Raw genomic sequence first — 21,700 nt, forward strand, 5'->3', positions numbered from 1 at the left:
AGTACCAGAAACTCTGGCTCTCAGATTCAAATCCTCAGCTTTAATACACTAAAAGCTGATTTACATTCTGGTGAGGAACACATTAAGTAAAGAACAAAATCATAACAACTGGTTAATTAACATAACAACCTTTTAAATATTATGTAATTATAAATAGGAATTATAGAAAATAGCATTTACAACAAGAATTCTTATTATTAATAAATATATTTTTTAAGACTATAAAAAATGGATTGCAAAATTCTTCGGTCTACTTCCTGTGTACACTAACAAATGATCTAAAAACAAAATTAAATGATTATATAAAGTCTTTTTAACTATTTAGCGTTCAAAAAAGAAATGCAGAAACAAACATAGGATTTTTTTAATAGAATTAAATGGTTATTTCTTTAAGCACGTAATAAAAGTAAATAACTCGTTCAGAACTTAATAAGAGCAATTTTTTTAAAAAACTATTAAAATTTTGGCGACTTTGGTGGCAATGGCGACACTAAGTCACATTTTATGACAACCCTTCTAAGCGCTAGGAAAGATGGGGATAGCAGGGGAGATGTCGACCTTACGGGGATTGAAAATTGACTGAAGGGTGTATCTTCTATCGTCTGCTCGTCATTGTCAAGTGTTCGCAAAGTGAAAGTCGTCTGTTTTTGAAAAGAATTCGTATATGCTGTATTCCACTCAATTTAAATAGATACCTCCAGAAGAAAAAGAAAATAAAATACAAAATGAATAGGGAAAAAATGAAAGAAAGCGATAATGATATATAATAGGAATAAGAATGTATTGTATTCCTTCACAACGATTCAGCGGATGAAGTTTGTTAAAATGTATTTTAATGAGATTTTCGCACTCAATTTCAAATCGTGCATCAGAATATATTTGAAGATTCTTTTTCTTTTTTTTTCCTTCTTATTATTTATTGTAATACTGAAAACCCGTGGGAAATTTTTAATTTACAGGAGAGGAAAACTTAATGAATTTTATTCTTCACAAAGAAAAAGGCAGAGTACGATGCCGAGAAAGTTTTATATCAGGAAAATATTGTAATTGACCCCGTGAAACAAAGCGTAATTTTTTTTAATCTATCATCTATTTACAGATTCTCAACTGAGAATACATTTTATTCTTTAGTAAACTAGATTTCAGAGTTGCTCAGAATTCTTTAATCCAGAATGTATAGAATGATTTTAAAATAGTTTTTCGCTTCGAAAATTTTGTATGACTGGAAAGTAAATAAGAATAATTTTGAATTTTCGCTTCACGTGGTACGTAGAATACAGTATCATGTAAATCTATTGCTATTGCAACGCAAACTAATTAAGGTATTTCTTCGCAAGAACAAGTGATGCCACACAGAGATGACTTAAATAAAATACGAGTGTAATAATTATAACCCCTGAATATAACTAATGAGATTTATGGTGTTTTAATTAACAGACTTAATTCAGGTTTTTTAAAAAAATATTCTACGATAGCTAATTGAAGTATGTCTTACCTCTGAGATGCACCTGGAACACGCACTCGATGATAAGATGGTAAAATGACTTCGAACATTCTCCGGTAACGCTAAATTAGCACCACTGGGTGGGAAATAAAATTTGAAAGATTGTCCATTTTTATGTTACATAAATTTCGAAAAGAAAAAAAAGAGAGAGAAATGAAAAATTGTGAAAATAAATACTTTTAAATCTCTCAGTGTATTAAGAAATTAAGTTATAATTTGAGAGATACGGAGGATACGAAATAATGAAAAAAACACACTTAGAGATGACTATTTTCCATGCCATGTGAAAAGTGAATAAAAGCTCATTATGCTTCATGCAGTGACCACTGCTAGATCATATCGATGATAAACCGCTTTGATAGCATAACGTGACAGTCCACAATTTTGGGAAAACTTCATTGCAGTTCCTAACCTTTAGTATTGGTAATTATTAAAATAATTGGAAACATGACTGCAAAAACTTCTGCTTACCAAAAAGGGCATTATTGATAAAAATGTGCTATTTTAATCTAAAATGTTATATTGTATTTTATTAAATTTCCGTGCAGATTACGATAATGAAAGAATTCATTTATTGCGACAATACTTTTATTAATATCCGAAATAATTTTGTAATAATTAGTAAATACGGTTTCTACACTGAATATTTCTATCTATCATTGAAAATGATTATGTTTAAATCTTACTTTAGTTCTTGGTACATTCAGGAGAGGTGCTAACCGTTTAACCGCTCGATGCAATCTCTACGAGTCCTAAATTTGGCTTCCCTAAATTCTAAAACATCTGTCGCCCAGTGCAGCCGCACCAGTTGCACCTTCTCTGGCGCCGCTTTATGTATATTTAATTACTCTTGCTTCAATATAATACATAAAGCTGAAATAGCTTGATGTTTTATACTGAATCAAAAGTTACTAAATAATTGTAAAAAATAACTCGTAATCACTGCCACGACAGAATGCACGAGAAAACAGCAGAGGCGGTTTTCAAACACATTCTTATTTATCTTCATTGGTTATATGCACAAACTTAGTACAATTTAATGTATTAAAGTTCTTTAAAAAAATTCACATAAAAATAAAAGATTAAAAAAATCTGAAAGCTTTCAGATTTTACATTACGCCCAAAGGGCTTTTTTTTTTTTTTTTTTTTTTTTTTTAATGCTTATAAAATACCATGTTCTTCGCACTTAAACCATAAAATTCAATTCAACAGAAATATCGCAAAATACTAATTTTAAAATCAGCAAAGCTTTAGAATTTCCGATACACAGACTAGCGCGCTAGAGCTGATTTTTTTTTTTTTTTTTTTTCCCGTACAGTACGCCATTGCTCCTTTTGAAATCCTTGAGTTTCCTAGTCAAAAACTCATAAATACTTTACAAAATATGAAATAGATAATAAAACAAATTCCAAATTGAGACTTCCAGATGCTCATATGGAGCTTCTAGATGCCAGAGGAGGATTACATTATTCAAAATTTGATAGCTTTAGGTGCCGTTGTTTTATCACAATGCGAGAAACATACATTTATGCAGATTCTTCATTATTTAATTTCTTTAAATATAATACAGGGCAATAATATTTGGTGGCAACAGCTTAAAAAGTGAATCAAAGCAAAATGCCAAAACAAAATTAATAGCCCTTCGGGCTAAAAAATTATATAAATAAATTAACATAAAACATTGTGATTTAATACTCGCATATCATCTACTACACATACCTGAATTCTCCTTTTTAATTTAATACACTTAGTCCAATTAAAAATAAACAAAATTTTATTCTTTACCACATATCCTGCAACATATCTACATTAAGTAATTTCACAGTGATACGTGCTATCAAATAGTTTGCAGAGTCGTCATGTTTTTTGTTTTGAAGCAGGAGACGTGAAAAATGTGCAGTGCCCTCGCCGGTACACAAACCTCTCGAATGCGCTTCGAATTATACTATGAAGGCATGGTAGCCTAATGGACTAATAGTTAATTACTGAAAATTAAAGGACAGTCTTAAAATTCGTTAAAGAAACGATACCTGGAACAAAGCCGTTGAGTTGGTGAGTGTTACAGAATAGATGCACGGTAGATATAACTACTAAAGACAAGAGGAAGTGTAAGTTAATAGGCATTATACCAGTCATAGCGAAATCCAAAATTAATTTACCCCCAAAAATTAAATAATTACGCAATTATAATTCAAGAATACATTAGTATGCGAAAATACAGAAAGCATACCAACAAAAATAATCGAAAATATCAAAGGTGAAATTAGTTATTCCCATGTGCGGAGCCTTTACTAAATATTTCTTGAAATATATTAACAAACACGAATATTTTATAAACCTGTTAGATTGCAGTATTACATTAAAATAACAATGGAGATACATCTGCTCGGTCTTCAACTGGAGAGACAGTTGAAAGTATTTAACATATAAACTTTGCACGGGAGCTTCAGAACAAATCCATAGACCTCAGCAGTGAATGGGATCGAGTTTCGATAGCACAAAAGAAGACGTACACAGCCATAGACTAGTGACTCATAATCAGTTTTAGACCGCACGAGAGTTCTATAAATAAATACCGAGCATGCAGTCTTTATCAGCTTCCCAAGAAATACTTCCTAAGACTTTTAAATTACTTCGTTTTCCTCGGCAAGATTGTTTTTCAGATATTAAAATGTGAGAGAACAGAGATCTTCTCGCCAACTATTACATCTGTTGCGTGCGTACGGTATCGTAAAGCCTGTGCATGCAGAACCGATGCTAGTTTGATGAAATTTATTTTATCAAAAGAGAGAGTTCACAGTTTCCACAAAACAGTCTACAATTCTTAAATATATCACACAGTACAATCAGTAATTACACTTCGAATTACTATGAAGTTAAACACAAGGCACTGCAAAGCGCATCTCAAAGGCGAAGCTCTCAGTACTCCGAAATCGCTCTAAACTAACAACTCTCATAACAACTGAAGGCAGATGCTCTCTACGGCCTTATATAGTTTTCACCCGGCCGCCGAGATATTTCTAGTGCTTTCTGCTTCTCAAAATTACTGGAAGGCATATCAGGGCCAGATACGGTTACAGCTAATGTAGTAACCAGTCATATTTATTCAGTTACAATACCTTGTACGGAAATACAATGACCAGGCGAAAATTTCGCAAGTGGTCGAAAAGTTTAGCGACTTTATAGATCTCTTCCCAAATTTGGCGACAAAAATTAGTCGACAAAATCGTTGCCAGCTTGTTGATATCTTGCCAGTTTAATGAGATAGCCATTTACTCGATGTTAAATAGACATGTACCTGTATTCTTATATTTCCGGCAGAGCATCTTCCCTGTAGATTTTCATGTTACATTATACAGAAAAATACATCAATTTCACATATAATTTCAATAAAATTATTTGTTTATGTACAAAATTCGTAATATTGACCCCTTTCCAAAGACTACACGTCCCGACCAGTTCACTCCCTGGGCAGGAAGTCATATTTACAACTAAGACAAATCAATGGAATGCTTAAATACTAATTGCAATAAATGACATAAAAATCAAATACTAAACAACCAAATAAATGCATAAATTTACAAATACACTATGGAGACTGCGTACTATGGCCCTAGTAAGGGTCTAGTCGGTCCTAATGAACGACTTTAGGCTTAGGATTTGATGACTTAAAAATCCAAACAAAGATATCATTTAGCCTGTTTAGGACTGTGTAAGGACCGTATCAGAGTGACTGTAGTTTAGGAAAGAGTCCTTTTCGTCTAAATTAGATTCCATATCCACACCTTGTCACTTTCATTGAATCGATGACCTGTAGATCTTGTGATGTATCGGATCTTCATCTACTCCGTCACCAAATTGACTCGCTCACTTGCAGAGTTATGCATCACTTCAAACCTTGCCTGGAGATCTTGGATGTACATTTCAGGTGATGAAGCCGCATCCGGAGAGCGACCCAAAAAGAGATAACAAAGCAGACGAAGGTTACGACTGACGAGCATCGGTGTGGGGAATAGCCGGTAGTCTCGTGGATAGCACTGCGATAGGCCAGTAAAAATAGAGGTAACTTCTTGTCCCAGTCCTGTTGGTTTTTGGAAACCGACAATGAGAGGTTATTAAAGATGGTTTCATTAAATTTATCTAGCATGCCGTCTGACTGGGGATGTAAAGGTGTTGTTTGGGTTTTGTCAATGGCGAGTAGACTGCAGAGTTCTTTAATTACAGCTGATGCAAGTTCCTTCCTTGATCGGAATGTAACTCAAGTGGCACTCCGAACCTGGAAATCCAATGCTGAATCATTACCTTTGATACGACGTCGGGCTCTTGATCCTGAATAGGATACGCTTCATGCCACTTGGTGAAACGTAATCAATAACAACAAGGATCTATCTGTTGCCATCAGCAGTTCGCGGCAGAGGTCCCATGATGTCAAAAGCGATGTGTTCAAAAGGTGATCCTACATTGTAACGTTGCAGCTTCCTTCGTTGCGTTTCTGCCGTCCTTTCGAACCAGCACAGGCATCGCAAGATTAGCACCACTTTTGTACGTCAGTCCTTGCATTACTCCAGTAGAAACCCTCTCGAACTCTTTGCAAAGTCTTCATTATTCCGAAGTGGCCTACTATAGGACTGCTATCCAGTTATATAAGGACGTCCGGTATCCGGGATATTGAAAGTATCAGCTGCCATCGGAATGCCTTTCCATTATGTGATTCGAACTTCCGGTACGAGAGGCCGTTTTGAATACGAAGCGAGTCCCAGGAAGCCCAGTGTTGTTTTGTCGTAAGAATATAGATCGAAATGTCTTGCCAGGTAGGGTTTCCTGTTTGAAGATTCCATTCAGTCAAGAGTGATTTCAGAGTAAAAAAGACAAAAAGCAATTTTTTTCAAATTTTATTTATTTCCTGACTCAACAAATGGTTCTGTTCGCTAAAAAAAATAAAAATTAAAAAAAAAAAATAAAAAATTGCAGCTCAATTGCTCGTCATCTTTAGATTCCACATTAGGTAAATAAAAAAAATCAATGCTGATGTTAATGAAAACATCAAAGTATTTTTAACAACTATTTTTTTAATGATTTTTTTCTTGACCCAACATATGGTTGCAATTGGCACAAAAATGCCAGCAAAGAGGTTTCAGCTTAATCACTCGTCATTTTCAGGTCCACAAGAAAAACCGAAGAAATTCATCTTGTTGCCGAACTTCGTTAAGTTCGCTTCGGGGATCCCCTGGCTTCTGCACTACATGTTGCCAATGACGTTTCTGTCGCCAGTCTTACATACCTCTCTACTACTTTAGAATGGCAAGGAAGCTTCCCTATTTCAAACTTAAAACTGCCCATTCGCATCCGCCACTATGGAAAACTCTGTCTTATGCACTTGGCAGGAGGTCATACCTTCATATTTACATAGCTTTAGAGAGGGACTAGAAGGCATGGCATGGGTTATGGGTAAAAATTTAAAACCATTAGAATTGCTTCCTGCGGTCGCTGTGAATTTCTTTAAGGTGGCAACTTTTTTGGTAACAGCAGAAACTCAGAAATCGATTCGTTGTTCCACTGCAGAAACTCTCTCTCCTGTTTTTTCTTTAACAGAAGAAACTCTTTATTCAATTCTTCAACTTTATTTTCAAATGCATCTATTCCGTCTTCCACACCCTCAAATTTGTTTTCTATTACGCAGGTGATTGCTCTTTTCATTTCCTCTTGACCTGCTTCAACTCTTCTTTAACGGAATCGTGACAATTTCCGTAACTTCTTTAACGGAGTTGACAGCTACTTTCATCTCCTCTTGGAATGTAGCAAAGGCAGTCGTGAGCTGTCTTAGTTGTTAGTAGATAGAATATGGGGGTTTGGAGCCATGTGGCGCTGTGGCGCTCACAGACGACGGACGGGGGGAGAGGAAATTTACGGAGGAGCCCGTGTAGGTTGATACGTCATCAACCACGCGGCTTAACCCCGGACGTGCTGCATCCTGTTTATGACGTCATCACGCATTATCACTTCGTATTATCTTGCTATTCTTACGTCAGACACATGTCTCATCCTTTTTGTGTAGTAATCCGGTTTCATGTACACGTTTATCGATTGACATAGAACTCCCCGCTGCTTTGATGTCATACTAAATCCGCAACCTGATTGTAGCATTGATCGAAAGTAAGGGATGCATGTCTCCTCCTCGGTCTCTGACACTTTTCTGACCATCTTCACAGAAGCATTCAAGTACCATTTGATACCTTGATGCTGTGTGGCAGCTTCTCGAATCTTGCTAGCGATATCAGTTTTTGAAGACTCTAAAAATACTTGCAAATCTGTTTTGGTGTCTTCACTGGGATAAATGATTTCTGTAGCAAACGTACCAAGGCAGGGTGGGCGTTCTTGCCGTGGTCGTTTAGGGGCAGGCAGGGTGGCGGGGGAAGCTGCTCGTTTCACTGAGCGAGATGGCATGGATGTCTGGGGTTCTGAATGCGTTTTCATATGCCTCATTAAACTATCCTTTCGGGAAAACTCCTTTTTGCATATGGCGCAAATGTGTCTTGATATTGAATGCTGCACTTCAATATGTCTTGTCAAGCTTCTCTGGTGTGCAAAAGTTTTATTACACTCCGAGCAAGTTAAATTTGGGGTATCAGCGAAAGGCGAATCCAACTGTGATGATGTAAGATCACCAAAATCCATTATAGCAATCGTTTGATCATCCAAAGGCACGTCTTCATGTTCAAAAACATATTCAGGATCCATCTAAAAATATAAGAGGACAAAAATAAGTATTATAACTCAAAATTTCTCAAACATATCATATTTAAAAAAAGAAAGATACTTACGCTGCCTTGTGGTTGAGCAACCTCATGATTTAAAAACATAGCTTCAGATGTATGCTCCATCTGGAAAAAAAAAAAGTAGAGAAAGAATTCAATTGTTTATGAAATAAATAGGACTAAAAAAGTTAAAATATTAAAATAAACTTACTTTTAATAGTAAAATAAAAACAAACTCATTTAAAAATATATTGTAGCGTTAAATAGAAAGAATGCAAAGGGCAAATCATCAGTTTAATAAATGCGATAATATTTACATGGAAACACGAAATAATGTTAATTTAACTAAGAAGATTTACGTTAGGAAAAAGAAAGCATACTAAAGATAATTTAAAGAATGCAATAATATTTCGCGTGAAAACCTAAGAGTACCGTTAAGTTAAAAAATATTCAACAAAGAAAATTTACATTAGGTATCATATTTCAATAAATGTAATCTATAAATAATAGGGAAAAGCGCAGAATAAAATGAATATAAAAGAGGTATCGAAAATGAATGACTTATATTAAAACAAAATGGGTTCAACTAAAATAATCACAGGGAAAAGTCTGTAAGAAAAATAAAGTAGACATTATAAAAACTATGTATAATATCTAATAAAAATAAATATTAACATCGAGTATATGAATGCAAACATAATCTATGGTAAAACACTTACCTCGAATAACACGTCTTGATTCAAACAGGAAGAGCGAAAGCAGGAACAAAACATGCAACACAGGCGGAAATGATATGATAGGGTCCAGCGTCTCTCTATATAGGCCTTGGTCAGGATCCATGAGAACCAATCAGAAAGCGCTATGGATAAGACTACTGCCCTCTAGCGGTCGTTGCTGAACTACAAAGAATGCGCTAGAAATTCTAACATGCTACAATCAGGTTGCGGATTTAGTATGACATCAAAGCAGCGGGGAGTTCTATGTCAATCGATAAACGTGTACATGAAACCGGATTACTAGACAAAAAGGATGAGACATGTGTCTGACGTAAGAATAGCAAGATAATACGAAGTGATAATGCGTGATTACGTCACAAACAGGATGCAGCACGTCCGGGGTTAAGCCGCGTGGTTGATGACGTAATGGGGGTTTGGAGCCATGTGGCGCTGTGGCGCTCACAGACGACGGACGGGGGGAGAGGAAATTTACGGAGGAGCCCGTGTAGGTTGATACGTCATCAACCACGCGGCTTAACCCCGGACGTGCTGCATCCTGTTTGTGACGTCATCACGCATTATCACTTCGTATTATCTTGCTATTCTTACGTCAGACACATGTCTCATCCTTTTTGTGTAGTAATCCGGTTTCATGTACACGTTTATCGATTGACATAGAACTCCCCGCTGCTTTGATGTCATACTAAATCCGCAACCTGATTGTAGCATGGATCGAAAGTAAGGGATGCATGTCTCCTCCTCGGTCTCTGACACTTTTCTGACCATCTTCACAGAAGCATTCAAGTACCATTTGATACCTTGATGCTGTGTGGCAGCTTCTCGAATCTTGCTAGCGATATCAGTTTTTGAAGACTCTAAAAATACTTGCAAATCTGTTTTGGTGTCTTCACTGGGATAAATGATTTCTGTAGCAAACGTACCAAGGCAGGGTGGGCGTTCTTGCCGTGGTCGTTAAGGGGCAGGCAGGGTGGCGGGGGAAGCTGCTCGTTTCACTAAGCGAGATGGCATGGATGTCTGGGGTTCTGAATGCGTTTTCATATGCCTCATTAAACTATCCTTTCGGGAAAACTCCTTTTTGCATATGGCGCAAATGTGTCTTGATATTGAATGCTGCACTTCAATATGTCTTGTCAAGCTTCTCTGGTGTGCAAAAGTTTTATTACACTCCGAGCAAGTTAAATTTGGGGTATCAGCGAAAGGCGAATCCAACTGTGATGATGTAAGATCACCAAAATCCACACGTCTTCATGTTCAAAAACATATTCAGGATCCATCTAAAAATATAAGAGGACAAAAATAAGTATTATAACTCAAAATTTCTCAAACATATCATATTTAAAAAAAGAAAGATACTTACGCTGCCTTGTGGTTGAGCAACCTCATGATTTAAAAACATAGCTTCAGATGTATGCTCCATCTGGAAAAAAAAAGTAGAGAAAGAATTCAATTGTTTATGAAATAAATAGGACTAAAAAAGTTAAAATATTAAAATAAACTTACTTATAATAGTAAAATAAAAACAAACTCATTTAAAAATATATTGTAGCGTTAAATAGAAAGAATGCAAAGGGCAAATCATCAGTTTAATAAATGCGATAATATTTACATGGAAACACGAAATAATGTTAATTTAACTAAGAAGATTTACGTTAGGAAAAAGAAAGCATACTAAAGATAATTTAAAGAATGCAATAATATTTCGCGTGAAAACCTAAGAGTACCGTTAAGTTAAAAAATATTCAACAAAGAAAATTTACATTAGGTATCATATTTCAATAAATGTAATCTATAAATAACAGGGAAAAGCGCAGAATAAAATGAATATAAAAGAGGTATCGAAAATGAATGACTTATATTAAAACAAAATGGGTTCAACTAAAATAATCACAGGGAAAAGTCTGTAAGAAAAATAAAGTAGACATTATAAAAACTATGTATAATATCTAATAAAAATAAATATTAACATCGAGTATATGAATGCAAACATAATCTATGGTAAAACACTTACCTCGAATAACACGTCTTGATTCAAACAGGAAGAGCGAAAGCAGGAACAAAACATGCAACACAGGCGGAAATGATATGATAGGGTCCAGCGTCTCTCTATATAGGCCTTGGTCAGGATCCATGAGAACCAATCAGAAAGCGCTATGGATACGACTACTGCCCTCTAGCGGTCGTTGCTGAACTAAAAAGAATGCGCTAGAAATTCTAACATGCTACAATCAGGTTGCGGATTTAGTATGACATCAAAGCAGCGGGGAGTTCTATGTCAATCGATAAACGTGTACATGAAACCGGATTACTAGACAAAAAGGATGAGACATGTGTCTGACGTAAGAATAGCAAGATAATACGAAGTGATAATGCGTGATGACGTCACAAACAGGATGCAGCACGTCCGGGGTTAAGCCGCGTGGTTGATGACGTATCAACCCACACGGGCTCCTCCGTAAATTTCCTCTCCCCCCGTCCGTCGTCTGTGAGCGCCACAGCGCCACATGGCTCCAAACCCCCATTATGTCATCAACCACGCGGCTTAACCCCGGACGTGCTGCATCCTGTTTGTGACGTCATCACGCATTATCACTTCGTATTATCTTGCTATTCTTACGTCAGACACATGTCTCATCCTTTTTGTGTAGTAATCCGGTTTCATGTACACGTTTATCGATTGACATAGAACTCCCCGCTGCTTTGATGTCATACTAAATCCGCAACCTGATTGTAGCATGTTAGAATTTCTAGCGCATTCTTTTTAGTTCAGCAACGACCGCTAGAGGGCAGTAGTCGTATCCATAGCGCTTTCTGATTGGTTCTCATGGATCCTGACCAAGGCCTATATAGAGAGACGCTGGACCCTATCATATCATTTCCGCCTGTGTTGCATGTTTTGTTCCTGCTTTCGCTCTTCCTGTTTGAATCAAGACGTGTTATTCGAGGTAAGTGTTTTACCATAGATTATGTTTGCATTCATATACTCGATGTTAATATTTATTTTTATTAGATATTATACATAGTTTTTATAATGTCTACTTTATTTTTCTTACAGACTTTTCCCTGTGATTATTTTAGTTGAACCCATTTTGTTTTAATATAAGTCATTCATTTTCGATACCTCTTTTATATTCATTTTATTCTGCGCTTTTCCCTATTATTTATAGATTACATTTATTGAAATATGATACCTAATGTAAATTTTCTTTGTTGAATATTTTTTAACTTAACGGTACTCTTAGGTTTTCACGCGAAATATTATTGCATTCTTTAAATTATCTTTAGTATGCTTTCTTTTTCCTAACGTAAATCTTCTTAGTTAAATTAACATTATTTCGTGTTTCCATGTAAATATTATCGCATTTATTAAACTGATGATTTGCCCTTTGCATTCTTTCTATTTAACGCTACAATATATTTTTAAATGAGTTTGTTTTTATTTTACTATTATAAGTAAGTTTATTTTTAATTTTAATTATTTTAATATTTTAACTTTTTTAGTCCTATTTATTTCATAAACAATTGAATTCTTTCTCTACTTTTTTTTTCCAGATGGAACATACATCTGAAGCTATGTTTTTAAATCATGAGGTTGCTCAACCACAAGGCAGCGTAAGTATCTTTCTTTTTTTAAATATGATATGTTTGAGAAATTTTGAGTTATAATACTTATTTTTGTCCTCTTATATTTTTAGATGGATCCTGAATATGTTTTTGAACATGAAGACGTGCCTTTGGATGATCAAACGATTGCTATAATGGATTTTGGTGATCTTACATCATCACAGTTGGATTCGCCTTTCGCTGATACCCCAAATTTAACTTGCTCGGAGTGTAATAAAACTTTTGCACACCAGAGAAGCTTGACAAGACATATTGAAGTGCAGCATTCAATATCAAGACACATTTGCGCCATATGCAAAAAGGAGTTTTCCCGAAAGGATAGTTTAATGAGGCATATGAAAACGCATTCAGAACCCCAGACATCCATGCCATCTCGCTCAGTGAAACGAGCAGCTTCCCCCGCCACCCTGCCTGTCCCTAAACGACCACGGCAAGAACGCCCACCCTGCCTTGGTACGTTTGCTACAGAAATCATTTATCCCAGTGAAGACACCAAAACAGATTTGCAAGTATTTTTAGAGTCTTCAAAAACTGATATCGCTAGCAAGATTCGAGAAGCTGCCACACAGCATCAAGGTATCAAATGGTACTTGAATGCTTCTGTGAAGATGGTCAGAAAAGTGTCAGAGACCGAGGAGGAGACATGCATCCCTTACTTTCGATCCATGCTACAATCAGGTTGCGGATTTAGTATGACATCAAAGCAGCGGGGAGTTCTATGTCAATCGATAAACGTGTACATGAAACCGGATTACTACACAAAAAGGATGAGACATGTGTCTGACGTAAGAATAGCAAGATAATACGAAGTGATAATGCGTGATGACGTCACAAACAGGATGCAGCACGTCCGGGGTTAAGCCGCGTGGTTGATGACGTATCAACCCACACGGGCTCCTCCGTAAATTTCCTCTCCCCACGTCCGTCGTCTGTGAGCGCCACAGCGCCACATGGCTCCTCACAGAAGCATTCAAGTACCATTTGATACCTTGATGCTGTGTGGCAGCTTCTCGAATCTTGCTAGCGATATCAGTTTTCGAAGACTCTAAAAATACTTGCAAATCTGTTTTGGTGTCTTCACTGGGATAAATGATTTCTGTAGCAAACGTACCAAGGCAGGGTGGGCGTTCTTGCCGTGGTCGTTTAGGGGCAGGCGGGGTGGCGGGGGAAGCTGCTCGTTTCACTGAGCGAGATGGCATGGATGTCTGGGGTTCTGAATGCGTTTTCATATGCCTCATTAAACTATCCTTTCGGGAAAACTCCTTTTTGCATATGGCGCAAATGTGTCTTGATATTGAATGCTGCACTTCAATATGTCTTGTCAAGCTTCTCTGGTGTGCAAAAGTTTTATTACACTCCGAGCAAGTTAAATTTGGGGTATCAGCGAAAGGCGAATCCAACTGTGATGATGTAAGATCACCAAAATCCATTATAGCAATCGTTTGATCATCCAAAGGCACGTCTTCATGTTCAAAAACATATTCAGGATCCATCTAAAAATATAAGAGGACAAAATTAAGTATTATAACTCAAAATTTCTCAAACATATCATATTTAAAAAAAGAAAGATACTTACGCTGCCTTGTGGTTGAGCAACCTCATGATTTAAAAACATAGCTTCAGATGTATGCTCCATCTGGAAAAAAAAAGTAGAGAAAGAATTCAATTGTTTATGAAATAAATAGGACTAAAAAAGTTAAAATATTAAAATAAACTTACTTATAATAGTAAAATAAAAACAAACTCATTTAAAAATATATTGTAGCGTTAAATAGAAAGAATGCAAAGGGCAAATCATCAGTTTAATAAATGCGATAATATTTACATGGAAACACGAAATAATGTTAATTTAACTAAGAAGATTTACGTTAGGAAAAAGAAAGCATACTAAAGATAATTTAAAGAATGCAATAATATTTCGCGTGAAAACCTAAGAGTACCGTTAAGTTAAAAAATATTCAACAAAGAAAATTTACATTAGGTATCATATTTCAATAAATGTAATCTATAAATAATAGGGAAAAGCGCAGAATAAAATGAATATAAAAGAGGTATCGAAAATGAATGACTTATATTAAAACAAAATGGGTTCAACTAAAATAATCACAGGGAAAAGTCTGTAAGAAAAATAAAGTAGACATTATAAAAACTATGTATAATATCTAATAAAAATAAATATTAACATCGAGTATATGAATGCAAACATAATCTATGGTAAAACACTTACCTCGAATAACACGTCTTGATTCAAACAGGAAGAGCGAAAGCAGGAACAAAACATGCAACACAGGCGGAAATGATATGATAGGGTCCAGCGTCTCTCTATATAGGCCTTGGTCAGGATCCATGAGAACCAATCAGAAAGCGCTATGGATACGACTACTGCCCTCTAGCGGTCGTTGCTGAACTAAAAAGAATGCGCTAGAAATTCTAACATGCTACAATCAGGTTGCGGATTTAGTATGACATCAAAGCAGCGGGGAGTTCTATGTCAATCGATAAACGTGTACATGAAACCGGATTACTACACAAAAAGGATGAGACATGTGTCTGACGTAAGAATAGCAAGATAATACGAAGTGATAATGCGTGATGACGTCACAAACAGGATGCAGCACGTCCGGGGTTAAGCCGCGTGGTTGATGACGTATCAACCCACACGGGCTCCTCCGTAAATTTCCTCTTCCCCCGTCCGTCGTCTGTGAGCGCCACAGCGCCACATGGCTCCAAACCCCCATATTCTATCTACTTAGCTTGATAAAAGTTATTTTATCAAAAGAGATAGTTCACAGTTCTGGAACTTTCCACAAAGACAGGACAGGAACAAATACAGGGGGCACCACGCCATCGCTATTGACAAAAATGGTATAGCCCCCATGCACTACCTGTCTAGTACCCATGCACTACCTGTCTAGTGTACCGCCCCTTCCACAGGGAACCTGATTACGGTAAACATAGGACAGTTTCCACAAAGACAGTCGTACGACTCTTCACGATATCACAGAGTACAATCAGTAGTTATACTTCAAACTACTAAGAAGTTAAACAAAATGTAGTGCAAAGCGCATCGAAAAGGCAAATATCTCAATACTCCAAAGTCGCTCTAAACTAACAACTCTCGACAACAAGTGAGGGCAGATGCTCTCTCCGGCATTATATAGTTTTCACCCCGCCGCCGAGTCATTTCTAGTACTTTTGGTTTCCCAAAATCACTAGAAGGTATATGAGGCCCAGATACCGGTACAGCTAATATAGTGAACAATTACATTTATTCACTTACAATATCTAGTACGGAAATACAAAGACCAGGCAAAAATTTCACAAATGGTCGAAAAGTTTGGCGACTTTATAAATTTCTTCCCAAACTTGGCGACAAAAACCTTTCGGTGCATCTCGTATATCTGCATCTTGGCACTTAACTACCATGGACTGTTTGTGTAATTGCTTTCTTTAAGAAAAATTTTAATGTTCAAACGTGTTGATACCTTCTTCGAAAACTTCTGAAAGCTTAGAACATGTATGAATCCGAAAACACTGGGGTTTTCAAAATTTCTGCACACAAATTGGCTAGTGTCCGCGTAATCCACAATCACAGAGATCTCGGAGTGTACCACATCTGCATGTTGTGTCATAAGCCTTTTCCAATGTAAAAAAAAAAAAAAAAAATCTGACGTGGACACCACAATACGTCCTTGTACAACCTATTAAATTATACACGTTTTTTGCTGCCCTTCATTTAAAGTTATTGCCTTGAATTTCATTAGAGATAAATTTCTCGTTGAATCAATTTAGTTGTAACTTCGCGGAAAGGCAAAAATATATAAAAAATCAAAGCAGCTTCATCAAAAATTGTAAAATACAGAAAAACCCAATACACCAAATACAGTTTTAAAAAGTAATTTTTGCAAACAAAAATTAAGGGTACAAAACAAGGAATTCGGTTAGCAGGCAGGAAGACACAATTTCCGGTGCACAAAATTGAAAGTTCACTTTCGGTCGCACTGGGCAAAAAGACACCACAGTTGGTCCACAAAATGACTTAATTCATTATTTTACGAAGAGTTTCAAATGTAAAAAAATGGCGAACTCGTTAGGCTTCGCAGCGCCACATTTAATTTGTTGATAATTCTACAACTATTGCCTCAGATTAACTAAACGCATAAAAACCTTAATCGGAACATGTATGCAAAAAATGCACAATTTAACAGCATATAAGAATAAAAAACTAAGCTCACCAAGCCGGGTGTTTGCTTCTAACGATTCATCGATTCTCTTTTTATTAATTAATCTTCTTTCTGTTTCTTTCCAAGTTATAAAAGATTTTCGACGATTTAGACTTCTTTCGTGGCTAATCAATTTATCTTTTTCCTCCATTTGTCAAAACCAGATGCTGTTACGAAAGATAATTGTGTAGAGAAATTTGATGTAATAAACAGTCAGCAACAAAAGTAGTATGCTGCATTATTTTTTTGGTGAATGTAATAACAAAGATCGGTTAATTTTATTTTCTTCTTCGTTGCCGACCCGTCGAGAAAATCAAGATCCTGGCATTAGACAATTAACTGATGTTGATACTTCATTTAGAATGGATTTTTTTTTTTTTTTTTTTTTTTTTTTTTTTTTTTTTTTTAAGATGAGGGATCCACGAATAATCATTTCTGTTCGAAGTTAGTTCGATATTATTGGAAGGTTATTAATGAATTTTAAATACACAACTCCAGAACGTCTATTACAGTGAGTCCAGTCAGTCCATACCGATATTGCCGGACTATCGCTGAAGACTCGCAATTTTTCCGGCTCCTGACACATTATGCCAGAAGGGCGCTTGACATGGAAGAGTCTGAATTACAGCAAGTGTTTCTCTTGTAGTTTTTATTAAACATGGACATGGATTTGGAACTTCTGATGTACTTGCGCCCCCCTCTCTTCAAAGTTTTGTATTTGGTGATGTATTATCGCATAAAAGTTGAACAATAGTAGGAGTACTGTCTGAATCTGATTCTCACTCTGATTTTACTTTTCCATTCTTCTTATCTTCTGGTTTTTTCCTTTTGCAGTTTTTCTACTAAATATAATTTCATCCTGATTCTACAGTTCGAACTTCTTTTTCTTGCTGTAGTTTTCTTTTCCGATTCTGAGAATTGCTAATTTTCCCCCCTTGCCATTGACATTGTTAAAATAAAAAAATTATTTTTAGGTTATTAATTAAGATATTACTTTTGAACAACACATCACTAGCAAATAAAATATAAAAAGGAGAACTTTATTGCACACAAGATGGTAAAAAAAATGAACATTGTCTATCTGACCAATTATTTTATTGAACACTGTTAAAAATTTCACTCATACACTGTCCCCTGAATAATAGAATCGTTGAGATGTTACAAAGTAAAATGCATATCAAAGATATCTATAGTTATAATTCGGTTGCCGAATTAATAAGTCAAGGTCGAAGGGCTTATAATATAATAAAAGACTGTAATGTATTGTTTGTTAGCATTTTAAAATAACAAGCATGAGATTTACGTGCATGTAGCTCAAAAAAATAAAAATATATTACTATTTTAGAAAAATAAAGGGTTCAGAAAGAAAGAACGTTTTGTACGAGGAGATATTTGATCGATTTACTGCAAACATTATTTATAACATTTTATCAGATAAATATAAAAAGAAAATAGTTAATTATATTACAACAATTAATTTTAAATATATTTCCCAGAAATCGATTAAAATAAAAAATGAAAGTTTCCAGAACATCTTATTTTTCTTGGAGATCATTTGGAAGCCACTGACCTTTTAACACTTGCAAGTTGCCTTACCAGAAGGTTATTGTTATCTCTGCTCTGTACAAACACTGATTCCATTAATATATATATCATTATATATGATATTATTGTGAGTACAAACTTTTAAAGAGGGAACTAAATTAATTTATCCTGAATGCAAACAATTACTTTTATATAATATAACAATTTGTAATCGAGGATTACATTAAAAGTTTTCACCATTTAACAACATTTTATAAATATGATTATAGTTTGCTAAGCAAGTGCTCAGTAAATAATCTAGCTCTGCAAAAAATGATCATTATTTGAAAATCTGGTTCTAGGACCACCTGATTTTCTTTTATTATATTGTAAATTATAGAAATAAAAACAAATCATATATAAGTCCAAAATGTCTACTTAAAATACTGGATCAGACATTCTCAATGGTAAAAGATCTGATGAATGTGTCAGCCAAGGCGGAAGTAAATTGACTGAAAAAATACTGGAATTGTGTGCAATGTGCAATTATGCATTGTCGTATTCATAACAGTACACGCTATGCTAATCTTCTGGATAGCTTAATGGATGTTAATTATTTGGTTGCATGCATCACATACACTTCAGGTCTATTGAATGTTTCCTTCCTATTATTCCAATTGTAAGGCCAGCAATGCAGAAAAGAAATTCTGTCCAATATTCTATTAGATGAATACCTTATTAACTAGCAATATGTAGCCTTATAATTAACAGCAGTGATATTTTTGATCAGAACATCTTGATTATAACATTGAAGTTACATATGTTATTTCACCCATATAGATTAAAACTCACTTTTTGGTTATTTTAAAAATAAGAGATTCTGCCATGTCTTTGGAAAAGGTATGCACAGTACCTTGGTTTACATCCATTTTGAAATACAGTAGACTCCACGCCTGCCAAACAAAGTGTTTTTTTTTTTTTTTTTTTTCCTCCTCAAGCGTAAAGCAAAGAAAATAAAAATGTTCACAAAACTGAGAGAAACGTTAAATTTGCTAACATCGTGCTTATTTATGGCAAAAATATTCTAGGCCTTCTCGGAACCTTCCCCTCTGATGAGTAAGTGATTTCTTACTCAACCTTGCAGTGCCCGCTCCACCACCCTCTCTCATCTTAATCTTACTGACACGTCCACTTCCTCCCTCTCGCCATTGTTAGTTTAAGCCTGATAGTGTTTGCGAACCGGAGTTAATTTCTTATCTTTTATTGTTTTCAGTGCTTGTGCTTTTTGGTTTTGTGTTTTTCGTTACCAATTTAAAATGTCAGGAAAACGAAAGAAGGTTGTGTTGACAATTGCGCAAAAACTAGAATTAATTTCCAAAATAGCAAAAGGCGCTACAAGGCAGCAGATGGAATTGGATTACAGAATTGCGTTAACAACAGTGCGTGACATTCTAAAGCAAAAAAACAAACTGGTGAACTTTATATCAATGTTGGACAGTGCTTCCGCGATGAAAACGCGAAAAACTATGAAGGGTTCTACCTTTGATGAGATAGACATGGCATTGACAGATTGCTCAAGTTCGAAAAGAGGGTATTCCTGTAAATGGTCCTATCCTTGCGGCGAAGAGAAAAACCTTTTTTGAGTTGTTAGGCCTGAAAGGAAATTTTGATGCGTCTTCTGGCTGGTTGACTTGTTTTAAGCAGCGACGTGGAATTCGAGAAATTGGACTTCATGGAGAGAATATATTAAGCGTAATAAGCTAAAATATTAAGCGTTAGTTAAACATTTCCTGCTGTTTATTTTATGTTTTATTGTACATAAAACAATTTTTCAAAGTTTGAATGACTGTTTTCTTATTTGCTATACCCATTTTTAGCTTTTTTTCGGATTATCCACGTTTTTTGTTATCCGCAGCGGCCTCGCTACCCAATTCTGCGGATAATCGGGAGTGTACTGTACATCTAACTTGGTATATATCATGTTTGGATGCGAGAATTCTTATTTGGTGTATGGCATTTGTTTGGAAAATAACTCAAGTTGAGATTATTCACAACTGCACGAACCTCCTGCAGTCATAGCTAATCTAACTTCAACAGAGGTTACACTAGTTTACCTCTTTAGAAACAATATGACAACTACCTATGAGTGTCAGTACGCCTGTTGCTATTATTCAGTAAAAACTCATGCTGTAACTCTGATTTTAAATTAATTTTATGTCATCCTCCCATAAATATTTCGTAAATTCATTGACAGTTAATTTTAGGAAAGTTGTAGAGATATTAGGTTATTTTAAGCAGGAGCTGTGAAACATGTGCAATGCCCTCGCCAGGACTCGAACCTGCACCTCTCGAATACGCATCAAGTGTGCTAACCGTTACATCACGAAGGCATGCAGAAAGGAGGGAGAAAATACCTTATAAAGTTAATGAGAAAATAAAAGCAATGAAGAAAACTGCGAAGATCACCATGGAGGTGAAAAAAGAAATTGTTGAAAAGTATGAATAAAGCATGCTTATCCTAGATTTGAATCTTGCATACCATAGTATGATGGTGTCTATGATTGTGAAAAACAATAACACTATTAAACCAGCTAACATTGTGAAAGGGGGTGAAATCAATTACCAAATAAAGTTCAGAGATGTTAGATCGTGTTGAAAAATTGCTTTTTGTATGGATAACAGAAAAACATTTGTGTACAGGGCTTCATTTATGCACAGTATATGCTTTATTCACTGCATTTGTATTATATTAAACAGTGTTATAATAAGAACAATAAAAGGAATTTTTATAAGAATAGATTAATTATTTTCCCTTTATTTCTTATGAGAAAATGTTTGTATGATATACATTTTAAGATATGGGACAGATTAATGGCTCAAGACAGTATAAATTAAATACCCTCTACTCAAAACTTCAAAATACATCCAGTATTACAATTTCAGACAAAAAAGAAGAGAGAAATTATTCAACCTGCCAGTCTTTATTCACTCCATAAGCTGCAAGCTGCATAAACCACAGACAGAAAAATTTCAAATGTTTGATTTCTTTCGTTCTTCCAGATATCATAATGAAAGAATAAATGCTAACTGAAATAATTATATTTATACTGTTATGCAAAAACGACTAACAGAAAAAAAAGTTCAGCTACAAATCTGAACAGATAATCTAACTATAAAATAATGCTGAAATCTGAATGAATAATGCTGAACAATTACATTTTTAGGTGTATATTATTCTTATACTTTGTAGTAATAATAGTTGCAGATCTCATAACATCCATTTTAGCTGTAATTTAATTTGATATTTTTTAACATCAATTATTTATTAAAAATTTA

General features: G+C 35.2%; 2 protein-coding genes and 1 long non-coding RNA gene across 3 annotated transcripts; all 3 read right to left on the reverse strand.

Annotated features, from left to right (window-relative positions):
* Positions 1 to 6,405: 6,405 nt before the first annotated feature.
* Positions 6,406 to 9,229, reverse strand: LOC146996937 (uncharacterized). The gene is made up of 3 exons (XM_085817934.1): positions 8,979 to 9,229; positions 8,326 to 8,385; positions 6,406 to 8,242 (listed from the first exon to the last, which is right to left on the reverse strand). The coding sequence occupies exons 1-3, from the start codon at positions 9,030 to 9,032 to the stop codon at positions 7,511 to 7,513; spliced, it is 846 nt and encodes a 281-aa protein (XP_085674060.1). The 5' UTR covers positions 9,033 to 9,229; the 3' UTR covers positions 6,406 to 7,510.
* Positions 9,230 to 9,370: 141 nt separating this feature from the next.
* Positions 9,371 to 12,104, reverse strand: LOC118203564 (uncharacterized). The gene is made up of 3 exons (XR_015041506.1): positions 11,005 to 12,104; positions 10,354 to 10,413; positions 9,371 to 10,270 (listed from the first exon to the last, which is right to left on the reverse strand). It is a non-coding gene; the product is annotated as an uncharacterized LOC118203564 (long non-coding RNA).
* Positions 12,105 to 13,445: 1,341 nt separating this feature from the next.
* On the reverse strand, positions 13,446 to 15,023 carry LOC146996938 (uncharacterized). Its single transcript, XM_085819717.1, has 4 exons — positions 14,845 to 15,023; positions 14,194 to 14,253; positions 13,673 to 14,110; positions 13,446 to 13,574 (listed from the first exon to the last, which is right to left on the reverse strand). Exons 1-4 carry the CDS (start codon positions 14,896 to 14,898, stop codon positions 13,446 to 13,448), a joined length of 681 nt encoding a protein of 226 aa, XP_085675843.1. The 5' UTR covers positions 14,899 to 15,023.
* Positions 15,024 to 21,700: the final 6,677 nt, after the last annotated feature.

This window comes from Stegodyphus dumicola, chromosome 6 (genome assembly GCF_044657685.1).
Source record: "Stegodyphus dumicola isolate Sdum_Otavi_A_Nest chromosome 6, ASM4465768v1".
Lineage (NCBI taxonomy): Eukaryota > Metazoa > Arthropoda > Arachnida > Araneae > Eresidae > Stegodyphus > Stegodyphus dumicola.

Coding starts and splice junctions, on each gene's coding strand:
- LOC146996937 (XM_085817934.1), bottom strand. CDS start 9,032: ATGTTTTGTTCCTGCTTTCGCTCTTCCTGTTTGAATCAAGACGTGTTA. Junction 8,386..8,978: donor ATCAAGACGTGTTATTCGAG/GTAAGTGTTTTA, acceptor TTTTTTTTCCAG/ATGGAGCATACATCTGAAGC. Junction 8,243..8,325: donor TTGCTCAACCACAAGGCAGC/GTAAGTATCTTT, acceptor TTATATTTTTAG/ATGGATCCTGAATATGTTTT.
- LOC146996938 (XM_085819717.1), bottom strand. CDS start 14,898: ATGTTTTGTTCCTGCTTTCGCTCTTCCTGTTTGAATCAAGACGTGTTA. Junction 14,111..14,193: donor TTGCTCAACCACAAGGCAGC/GTAAGTATCTTT, acceptor TTATATTTTTAG/ATGGATCCTGAATATGTTTT. Junction 13,575..13,672: donor ACACCAAAACAGATTTGCAA/GTATTTTTAGAG, acceptor TGCTTCTGTGAG/GAGCCATGTGGCGCTGTGGC.